The sequence below is a fragment of the Clarias gariepinus genome, chromosome 5, assembly GCF_024256425.1.
Source record: "Clarias gariepinus isolate MV-2021 ecotype Netherlands chromosome 5, CGAR_prim_01v2, whole genome shotgun sequence".
Lineage (NCBI taxonomy): Eukaryota > Metazoa > Chordata > Actinopteri > Siluriformes > Clariidae > Clarias > Clarias gariepinus.
The window spans coordinates 16,404,184-16,416,544 of NC_071104.1; the positions used below are offsets into that span (position 1 = coordinate 16,404,184).

At 35.7% G+C, this 12,361-nt stretch overlaps 1 protein-coding gene across 1 annotated transcript; it reads left to right on the top strand.

Moving 5' to 3' along the window:
- Positions 1 to 7,229: 7,229 nt before the first annotated feature.
- si:ch211-184m13.4 (uncharacterized protein LOC798560 homolog) lies at positions 7,230 to 9,382 on the top strand. Its single transcript, XM_053497121.1, has 2 exons — positions 7,230 to 7,343; positions 7,580 to 9,382. The coding sequence occupies exon 2, from the start codon at positions 7,583 to 7,585 to the stop codon at positions 8,594 to 8,596; it is 1,014 nt and encodes a 337-aa protein (XP_053353096.1). The 5' UTR covers positions 7,230 to 7,343; positions 7,580 to 7,582; the 3' UTR covers positions 8,597 to 9,382.
- The last annotated feature ends 2,979 nt before the right edge of the window (positions 9,383 to 12,361 follow it).

Genomic DNA, 12,361 nt, shown 5'->3' on the forward strand with positions numbered 1-12,361 from the left:
TGTCTGCAGACAAGAACCAGCACACACAGACAAACAGCAGTTTAACAATAATACTTGTGACGTTGTGGTGTAGTGGAACTCAAAGCTGCAAATCCAATGCCCTGGGAGTGTTTACTCTCGGTTTGTTAAGGTCTGTGTCTAATGGGAATCACAGCGAATCCTCTCTTTTATCCACTATTGTCATTATTGTGCTGTTCAATAGGTATTATAATAGTAAATGATATTCTCTGAAAAATGAAAACAGCATTACTATAAACTAATAAACTAGCAAGTTCATAGACATTATGTGGACATGGATGACTGTCGTTCGTTTGCTTGTTTGTTCATTCGTTCGTTCAGTTGTTCTTTCTTTCTATGACTTTTATTTTACCATGTATATTCTAACTTTATGTCAAGCAACTGTCTGACACAAATAATATCTATAATAAAACAGGAAAAAACGTATTGTATAATCAGGCCATTAGCATGATCAGTCCAAAAATCAAGCTATGAAGGATAATGTTCAAACATTAAGAAAACCATGCATATGTTTCTGTAATGTATTTGGATGAAAATTCGGTACTAAGCAATTAAATATGATGCTCTCCTTTTCCTGTGTAACCATGGTTTATGCAGTGTTTGGCCTTATCAGCAAATGTGCATTTAGGGATGCATAGAAAAATACTTATTTCACTACTGTCAGTATGACTTCTTATTCTCCACACGTATGTGAGTAGGTGTGAAAGATGTTACCTGCCTTGTGACTGCAAACAAACCATGTTACACGTGAACTGTGCGGTTTTTGACACAATCAAAGGTGTGAAGTCATCAGCAGTTCAGGAGGTTTATCTCCACTCTTTATATTACCGATTACTCTCTCAAAGACACTGAAAAAGTTTCTGTTGCAACTGAGAAATTTTTAAATATGTATTTTTACAATTGACATAGGTTTTAGGTAAAAATGTACTATATGTATATAAAAATATTATTGTTTTTCTGTCTCTTTTTTATTCTCTCTGTCTCTCAATCTCTCTCTCTCTCTCACACACACACACATACACTGCGTGGCAGACAATCAGGGCACAGCTCATCTGTGTGAAGCCAGCTGGCTGTGGGGTCCCCGGGAGCTGAGTACTTCTCCCCCACTGAGTGCAATTGAGAATCCAGCCCTGGTTTAACTCTTCACACAGACCACAGCCAGGCCTGGCACACACTGTCGGTCTATAGCACTACGCTATCAGCTACAATAAGCCAGTGTCTATAAGTTCACACACACATATACAAACACAGACAAACACATACGGGGCCATTGAAAATCTCAGCCTCTTCTAATAGCCATATCTATTCATTCACCTCCAACAACACAATGATAATATATATTTATTTATTTATTTATTGTGTTGTGCACATACCCATACCTCCAGACCATTCACCCACTTAGGACACCCTGTAGGTGCCAGTGTCTGTTTGGTTGCAGTAATTAAACAGAGCTCTAAATCAGACAGGCAGAGAAATGTACGCAGGGTGTGTTCACGCAAGTGGTGCTGACTGAAATGGTTAAAGATGGCTGTCCGGAGAGCGACGTGTAATTGGTGATGATGGGAACGGACACAAGCCACATGAGGCCAACGACAAAGAACTGCCATCGCCACCAACAAAGAGCCAGCGGGAGGCCTGGCCATATGCGCCGGGGCAGGGCAGCTTCAAAGGCAACCAGAGTTTCACTGCTCTCCATTTCACACCCAGAGAGCCATCCCAAAAATGATATTTCACAGTATCATTACCATTCATCCACAATGTTTATGCAGTAAAGGCTCCATGGAGCTGGGAAGTGAGAGAAATACAGAGGGGCTTGTGTTGAACTGGATGCAGGTAGAAGAAGGCGAAGCTGTGCCATTAAATGCAGGGGACACACACACACACACCTGAGCAGTAAACACAGATGTCCTGTGTGTGTCTGTGTGTGTGTGAAAAACTACCTGTTCTTGCAACACTATCTTAATCTTTTCTTTTTCTTTTCTTTTCTTTTTTTAATTCCACAGATATTCTTAGATATAAATTTCTGCATCCAGCATGGTAGTGGGAATCCCTCCAGGATTTTCTTAAGATTTTGTTTGCATTTCACCAAGTGTAGTGTTTAGTTCCCCCTAGTGGTCATTTCTAAAAGCTAACACCTTAATAAAGTCATGCAATTTTGTCAAAGGTTTATTTCTTCTAATAAAGCTACCAATATGGCTCTAATAAAACTAATAAATCTTATAAAAGGTTTATTATAGTTTAAGTTCATCTTTCATTTTGTTTCAGAGTTACACACATGATTTTGTAATTATACATAAATAAATATAACAACCACTGGAGTTACACACATAATTTTGTAATTATACATAAATAAATATAACAACTACTGTAGAGCCATTTTACATATATTTGACATTTGACACTGTGTGATCAGAAAGATTAGTGAGGTCAACATTACAAACAAAAATAATACTTGGGTGGATCATACTGAGGAAATGGGTTCATCACAATATAAAATAGTTTGTTTTAAAAATTATTTGCCAAAATGTATCAAATGTCTTGTTGCCGACAATTAAACTATAAGTTACATTTTATATTCTACATTTAAAAAGATTAAGTAGATAATTGAGCACATGCATTTTCAGAGAGTCTTTCCTGGAAATAAAGCATGGCTCATGTGCACACATTATCTGACTGTGAAGATAGGATTCATTTATGTAATGTAGCACTTTCTGTGGCATTCAGAATATGCCACTTCTAAACCCCTGAAATCTCATTCTCAGAAAAACAGATAGGAAGGAAGTTGCTAAATTCACTTAAGGGTTTTGCTTCACTGATCCATGCCATGGGTACAACTTCAGGCATTCAGGTAAAAGTTTAAACCAGGACATTTTTTTTTGTTGCATTAGACTGCAGACATGAATAATGTCGAAGTATTTCTGTTTCTGACAAGTTGCCAGATTTTAGTGCACTATTATTATTATTTTTCTTTGCAGCACTCTTAAACAGCAGCACACAGGCATCGTAGACATTAACTGCATTGCCCATAACTGCATTTTGTCTTGCATTTGACATTTTATTTAATACTTCCCTTTTTGTTAGCTTTTTTTCATTTGAAATTATGCACATATTCATTTACTGTTTATCTTAAAACACATGATTACCTAGTGAAAAACTGCATTATATAGTTGTATAATACAGTATATTCTCCATTATGCACAAAAAATATATTTTTCTTTAAATTGTTACAACAAAAAGTCTGTATCTAAATCTGCCCCACAGACTTTGTTGTAAAAAAAAAAAAAAAAAAGAAAAAAGTAACAAAGCTGATTGAACAGATATCCCAGTGTTTCCTTAGTGCTTGTATACCATCAAGATATAAAGATTTCTCGGTACGCCAGAGCCATGATCAGACTGCCTGTTTCATGTTTGAAATACTAGCCTCCCTGGAATTCCTTTAATGGCCTAAACACGTGGAAATGGCTTGGAATAAGGTCAGGACTGTACAAGGAATGTGGAAATAGCTCCCAGAATCCCAGAGTTTCTGTTATGTGCAAGTGGTGCTGATGAATGATGAATGTGTACCGTTCCCACAGACAGATGCGTCTTTTCCATAAGTTGGCAAAATTTTATTATAGAGTCAAATTTCAAGGATCATTTTCAAAAAGGAAAATTAAAAACATTTAGTTAGATCAGGCTTGCAATAATAGTAAGGAAGATGTTTCTGTAATATCTTTAAAGGATCATTTGGATAAAAATCAGTTAGAAAATAATTGTAATGCTCTCCTTTTTCTGTGTACCTTACTTTGCATTTACGGATTTATGAAAAAATACTTATTTCACTTCTGTCAGTATGACTTTTTATTTTCCACAAGCAAGTGAGTAGGTGTAAAAGATATAACTGTGATTTCCAATGATGCTACACAGTATTTGACACACTTGAAGGTGTGAAGTCACAAGCAGTTCAGAAGTTTTATCTCCACTGTTTATAATACCGATTAAACACAAAGATACCCAGGAAGTGAGCCATTATTGGACTGCCTGCTCCTCATCTAAAATCCTACCCTCCCCGGAACTCTTTCAATGGTTCAAACATGTGAAAATGGCTTGGAGTGAGATCAGGACTGTACAAGGATGTGACGACAACGTCCAGAAAAGGTTCTGTAATGTGCAAGTGGTGTGGATAATGCTTGTGTATAAAGTTCCCACAGACAGATGCATCTCTTCTGCAAGTTGACAACTACTTATCAGTCGGTTTTCAAGGATCAGGCACTGAATGATCACAGGAACGCCTGCTGTGTGCTCTGAGCCACCTCAGCCGGGATCGTCATTTGCGGACGTTTGGACTTCTTTGAAACATTTACACCTTTCGAATGTTTTACTGTGGCTAAGAGTATTGGTTTTAATTTAATGCCACATGTATGATAATCACAAGTTTTATTTGATTGAATTGATTTATTTATGTTAAGTCACCTACTGAGCATTCTATAGCACAGATTCAAAGAGCTTATAGTGGCTGTAAGCTCATTTAAATCTAATTTGCTGTCAAGGATATTTTATGGAGCTCTAGCTTTACTGTCTTATGCATAATTTCCCCCCCAAATCAGTTTCACTCTGACCGCCCCCCACACCACCACCCCACCCCCGCTCCCCTTAAGAACAAAAATAAAAAGGTCAGATTTCTGAGAAGTGACTTTCATGCATGTCTCATGCTGGGTCGTCACTTTTAATATTCGAAAACCTTTCTGTCACAGAGCCATCAGCACCACATATACACAACCAGGCATGGCTAGACATACTAGAATGTTTCACTATGGCACCCTGTAATTCCCCCTCATTTTCACAGAAGGCATGATAAGAGGGTAAGCAATGTAAATCACAGGTATAGAACTATACTATACTGTTGCAAAACCCAGTAAGCATTCTTTTCCTTTTTTCTCATTTATTTCTTGTTTGCCCTAATTTTGCACTTTTGTCTCTTTAGGATGTTCCACTTCTCAAATGGATTTGGGGAAGCATAAGCAAGGATAAAATACTTGAATGTAATAATGAGGTATTCAAGTACCGAAAGCTTAAACAGGCTCAATGACTGTTAGAAAGAAGGAAACCTTTCATACTGCACGTGCAAAACATCAGTGACATTTCATTCTTGCAGCATTCTGAGAATGGAGAGATCTTTAACTCTGTGCAACAAATTAATGGAGCATGAAATCTGCAGGGTGTTAACTTGCAGGTGATGCTGTCTACACGCGACCTGTGTGGTGTGACCTAAGTATGGTGTGTCATAACTGCATGTGAGTTGTGCCAGTTAGTGACCTTTTGCTGGTCCAGAGTCATCAACTTCAACTACAACAAACCTACTTACTGTGTATGACTGTGTATGTGACAAATAAAATTTGAATTTGAATTTGAATTTAAATTTGACCTGGATAGTAGAAAGCTATGCATTATACCAACATTAGACTGAACTACTGTACACCAGTATCTACTGTAACTTTAGTTGCATTCAAATTCTATTGGGGACGTCTGTTTCAGATATATCTGCAGTGGCTAGTTTTTAATACCCTTTGTCTTATGTATGACAAATATTGAACATCATTATGTGTTTCAATTAATTTTATAAATTTTTCCAGTTTAGCTGCAAAGTTCAACTTATTTTTATTTTATTTTTTTACTTTATTTTTACTTAAAACTGTGCTTCTGCTTGTTTAATCAAATCAACATTTTTATAATGTACTGATGCATGGGGGTGTTCAAGTCAAACCAGAACTTTAAATGAAAGAAGGCATATTTATAGAGGAATTAAAGCACAGTATGGTGATAACTGGAAGATAACTTGTCCTGTCTAGGACAGACTAGTTCTGTCTGTGGGAACTGTACAGACAATCATTCACAAACACAACTTCTACATTACAGGAACTTGGCTGCGAGTTATTCCCACATGCACCATACAGTCCTGGCCGCACGCCAAGTCATTTACATATGGTTGTGGCCTTAAAAGAATTCCTAGGAGGCCAGTGTTTCAGTCAGTCTGATCATGTTTTTGGCGTACTGAGAAAACTTTATACATTGAAGTATAATGTATACTTCATTGCTTGACGGTATTCAAGCAGTAGTCAAACACTGGGATAAGTGCATTACTATAGCAGGGGATTATATAGAAAAATAAAGGTAGTTTTTACTCCTTTATAATTGTGCTTCATTATTCTGCACAAGCAAAAGTCTCGTTTTGATACCTTTCGTATAAAAATCTGCATATAATATTACTACAGTACATTAGTACAAGGCAGGTTACATATTAAAGTCAGAAATATCTAGCCTATATTAGTAATGTGTTTGACCTCTACTAGCTACTGGAGGGATATATCAAATTAAGATAAAGATGATCAGTCGATGCAATGCTTGATAACAATACACAACATAACAAAGCCAGATTTAGTTTTGCTTCAATTTGTCATCTGCCCTGTATTTAAATGTCATTTAGACTTGTGTAATAATTGCAATACCTGCAGGCTTTTTGATAAACAGTCATCTGCTCCTGTGAAGTTTACTTTTAGAAAGTGGAGATTCGAAAGGTGGTGATCATACAAACCTGCCAAAACCACACTTCTTATCACAACTTCTGCTGCACTACTGAAATCTGTCTTCAATAATTTTTTTTAGAATCTTATTATATGGAGTACATAGAGGTTTAAATATAGGTAAGAAGTTTATGCACTTTGCCTTTTGAAAAAGTGAAAAAAAAAAAAAAAACTTAATTCCAGTGTATGATATGTACTGTATGCTATGATATGATATACACTGATCTTCCTCATGTTTTGTTTTGTGGATACTGTGCAAGCACATCTTACCTCAACATCCTCTTTCTAAATAGGTCAACTTGCAATGGCAGGTGTTTGTGGTTTGTTCATGAAAAAAAAAACATGATATTTGCCTGACACTGCTGGAATTGATATATGTATGTATATATATATATATTATTAAGGAAAAATAATAATACAGGCTTCAGTGTCATCTGATATTAAGCACCACGCATCATTATGTTTAACCTGTTGTCTAATAAGACATCTAGGACCTCTTGACATTTACACTGGGTATGTCCCTGTGACCACATTTTAAAGGAACTGGTTGATGTCAAAGCAAAATGGAATTTAACAGCATTTTGTCACGCAAAAGATTCTGGGCAATATCTGACAATGACTCTTCAGTGAGTGGAGTAGGTGTGTGTTTCTGAAGTTGTCGCTCAACCAAATTTTGCCGACACAGCTCCCACTCACTTCGCAACCCACAGGCACAGAAAGCAACATCTGCTGTTACTGTGATCCATCAAGCCTGCTAAATTAAATGTAAGTCTTTTTTTATTATTAAAGTTATCATCTGCCATAGATACCATCAGCTGTTACAGAATATCTTTGTCTTATATTAGATTACAATTTAAACTGTAATTATTTATCATCATTTATCATCATCATTTCATATTTACCAGTAACACATGGCAAAACAGATCTATTATGCAAATATTCTATACAAAACAATTTCTGAAGCAAATGTTTCACTCAATGTTTTTTTTTCTTGCTTCAAGAAAATGGCCACTCAATCTCCATCAAACGAAAGTAACTCCAACCAAACCTGCAATGTGTTTACCTCCAAAGAATCAGCTCAGATTCTTTTTCCTATCTTTTATATCATTGTGCTTGTCGTCAGTGTCTCGGGAAACAGCCTTGTCCTGTACATCACTAGCCAGAAAAAGAAGAAGTTTAACTCCACCACACTGTACCTGATCAACCTGGCGATCTCTGATACCCTCTTCACGCTCGCTCTTCCAGGTCGCATCACCTACTACATCCGTGGTTTTGACTGGCCTTTTGGAGATCTTTTCTGCAGACTTACTGCTTTTGTCTTCTATTCAAACACCTACATAGGAATTGCTTTCATGACCTGCATCAGTGCTGACCGCTACCTGGCTATGGTGCATCCACACAAGTGTCCAAAACTGAGGAGCCTGAAGGTGGTGCGAGGCATCTGCATCCTGGTCTGGGCAATTGTTTTCCTGGAAACATCTCCCATGCTCTTCAGGAGCATGATAAAAGAGTGGGAAGGTCACCAAACGTGCATGGAGTACTCCAACTTGGATGAATCATCTAAAACCCCATATGTGCTTTTGCTTGCCTGTGTTATTGGGTTCTGTGTGCCCCTGGGCCTAATCCTAGGCTGCTACAGCCAAATCAATTCAAAGCTTTCCAAAATGGCCAAAGAGAACCCTATGACTGGCAAGTCAGGTAAAAGCAACAGGGCCAAGAACATAATATTGATGATTTTGTTGAGTTTTATGCTGTGCTTCTGCCCCTACCATGCCAACATCATGCAGTTCATGGTGCGGAGACTTTTCCATAAACCTTCTTGTGAGGAAAAGAAGGCCTTTAAGATGTCTCTTCAGATCACTGTATCCATGATGAACCTCAACTGCTGCCTGGACCCTGTCATTTACTTTTTTGCAATTAAGACATACAAGCAGAGAGTAATGAGCCTCTTTAAGGGTTACATGCCTGCATCACTGTCTTCAAAAAGTATGCCTGAGAATAGCTCTAGCAACACTTAAGAGCCATCCTATTTGAGTAACTAGAGTAAAGATCATGTTGAATTTTAGAAATCCAACAATCTGAAAGAAGTTTATTATTATTATTATTATTATTATTATTATTATTATTAATAAATAATGTTAGAAGGATACATTACATATATTGTAAGGGTTGGCACATTGGCAACATGTGTTAACTAATTACTATCTATTAACAGATGACCATAATCCACCTGAATATCATTTCTATGTCACTGAATCTGTTCTTATGTAAGGCTAGAACCAGTATTCATAATTTTTCATTTTTGTATTGACACAAAGAGTCTAGCTGAAACATATGTATGCTTATTATCTTTATAGTATATTGTGATTATGTCCAGAAACTACTGTATTGTTGGACAAGTATACAGTAGGAAAAACTATGACCAAGAGACTGCCAGATGATGATGGCTCCGGTGTTGATGTTGGATGTTTTAAATGCATTAGTATTCAGAAGGTTATTTAAAGATTTCAAATAACCTCTATTAGAAAATGTTGCAAGGATATGATGAAATGTAAATAGTATACAAAAAACAAAACAAAAAAAAAACAAGCTCTTATTCATTTGCAGTACACTTAGGCTATATATGCCTTATATGTTTACCACTTAGCATATACACACCTATTATGTTCAGCATGGTACCCAAGGTAAAAGTAGGAATATTGCAAAAAGTCATTCAAAGCTACTTTTAACTGTTTGTATAAATGTTTGTGTATTAAAAATAACTTTTAAACATGATTCATGATTGACATGATTCTTTTTTTATTATTAACATGCATTGGATTTTTTAAACTGAAATGTAATCAAAAATGTTAATAAAGATTTGTTTTTATTAAACAGAGAATCTCAGCTGCCCTTTGTATGTACTTGATTCCTGTACAATAAAGATAATTAAATCAGAATTTGAATCTGAACCTGAAACACATTTAAGTGTTGTGTACAGTCATTGGCCGAATGTGTATGTATAAATTAATATTTTTAATTTCCCTCCTACAAATGATTCATTTTTATATATTAATATTAAATATAGATTTAAATAAAAATTCCCTGACATTTCAGTACATCAAAGAACTTATTGTAAAAGCTTTGATCTATGAGATGTGGAAAAATACACCATCTCTCTAATCTTTAGCAAGGAAGATCTTTATGTGGATGATGAATTAATGCTCTGCAAACTAGCAGACTGCAAACTAACTCTGTGGTTACTAGCAAAACATCTCTCATTGACAGAGTTTGAAATAGTTAAAAGGTAAAAATAAGCTGATCAGCTTTACCATAATGTTATTAAATAATGTTATATTATTATTTCAAGTTGAAGCCCACGTATGTCTGCCTGTCTCTCTGTACACAAGAACTTAGGAAATTAAAATTTGTTAAGTTGACTATGTTACTCCTTGTTGTACTTCTTTCATTGTCAGCCAAAAACACTCCCTATCTAGTAATGAGAAATACATTTTTTTTAGATTGGATAAAGATTAAGTTTTGTCCTAAAATGATTCCAGCATGTTAAAATTCACCTATAACACAGTACTGTCATTTCAATGGTGACAATATGAACTAATTGGATGAGTAAAAATATTCAGTTTATCTTTTCTAATTAATATCTTTTGGTGTATGTTTACAAGTGTATGTTTACATTGAAAACGTAGCTTATTAGTAGTTTATTTATGAAGTAGATTATTAAATCCTGCACATAACCGTTTATAACATCGCTTTTACACAACATTTCACTTTTTTACTTATGGTGCAAGTTAAACTTCAGGCAGATATCCATGCACTGCAAAAGTGTCGTTAAATTCTGGCTAGCCTGTTTTTCATGATAAAATTATGTTGTAATAGATATTTTTATAGCGATTACAATGCCTTGCAAAAGTTTTTAAAATTTTTTTGTTGCCTCACAACCTGAAAATAAATTGTTTAAAGATTTGCATCATTTCATTTACAGGACATGCCTACGAAGACGTGAAGATGTGATTTTTTATTTATTTATTGTAAAGCAAACAACAAAAAAAAGAAAAGAAAACTTTAGCATGCACAACTATTCACCCCTCTAAAGCCACCATTTTCCCCATTCCTCAAGACCAAACTGCTCCAGCTCGTTCATGTTGGATGGTTTTTGCTTGTATCCCTGTATTTAGCACCGTCAGTCTTTCTTTCGATTCGGATCAGTTTCCCAGTCCCTGCTGCTGAAAAATCCATATACCTAATTAACCTACTAATAAAGTTGTCCTGTCAGTTTTGTGTGATGCTGTGACAAAGAATTGATTAGACAGACATACAGACATACAGACAAAAATAATTTTTGTGACTGGTTTCGGGTCTTACAATGTATGAAACGTAAAGATATTATTCAAAGAATGAGGTCTGACCAATGTACCAACAAAAACGTTCTTTCATTTACATAGATAACGATTGCTGTACACATTTTTGCATTGCTGTCATTTTTAAAAAGATTGTACATTCAAATTTGGCAATATTAATAAAAAAATAAAATAAAAAGACAGAGTGTGTTTTTGTTTAATTGATTGTTTTTCTGCACACAGCTTACCTGTTTTCAGCAAGCTATATTGACCAATACTCTATGTAAGAATTATCACAATAAACTCTATTTTCTTATTTACCAGAAATAGAAGAAGAAAACACTTTGAAGCACAATGAACAGACATTTCTGCTGTTTTGCATCATTCTGCTCGCTGTTCTGCAGAATGTGCTTGCTCTCTTTTTTGTTTTGATTTGCACAACATGAGAGTGCAACGGTTAATATTACTAAGAAACTGACAAATCCTTCAAAGCACATAGTTAAGACTTCAAGGAGAGCAGGGAACAGGCATATATATATATATATACGCACCAGTTTGAAGACTGGGGTATGTAGGTGTTGTAGGTGTACATGCTGGAGCCGTTTTTCTTCTTCCTGTCATAATTTCTCTTAACTCAGCTCTATGGCAGGATGGCATGATAACCACAAAACATATGCTGCTTTGTATTTTATACAGTCACAAAACTATATATAGCTGTGCAGTTGTAGTAGAAGTATGCCAAAGCCTAAAAAAAGGAGGTGTGTGGTTAAGATTTAGAGTTTCTTGTTACTTTACTTGTATGAAGGTGATATTATTCCAGATTACAATCTTGAGCCTTCCTAGCAAAAGTATTGAAAAAGTGGCATGAATGAGTAAATAAATATTAACATTATATTAACATCTAAACACTCGTGGTACGCAGCATTCATTGCTCTACAGCCAGTGCAGTAATAAGTTGTCTGACCTCACAGCTAGTCACAGAAACCACAACTCAGAACATCACTGTTATTTTTCTACTAGGTAAGTAATTTACAAAGGTTAAAGCTAATTAACACCCGCACCACCCACACAGACACCTTAAATTAAAATGACACACTATGATGTGTCCTACTGTTATTTGCTGTTTACTTACTGCAGTGCCTTAATTGTTTACACCACTTTCCCGAATCACAATCAGTTGTAAGTTTTAAGCATAATTCCTTTCAAATTCATTATTTCTCGCATTACCACTTTACCTCCTTTCATTTTAGGTCACAGCTATGAACCTTGTTTTGCTTACTGTAATGTCCTATCGTCAGGTTAAATATTTTTGAGATTGAACTATTCATGCCCTAGTGCCCTATGTGTATTCACCCACTGTTTTCCAATACCCTCTTTCTGCATCCTTCCTAGTACAATTGAACTTTATTTATGTCTTGTTAGCACTAAGTCATGCATGTACTGTAT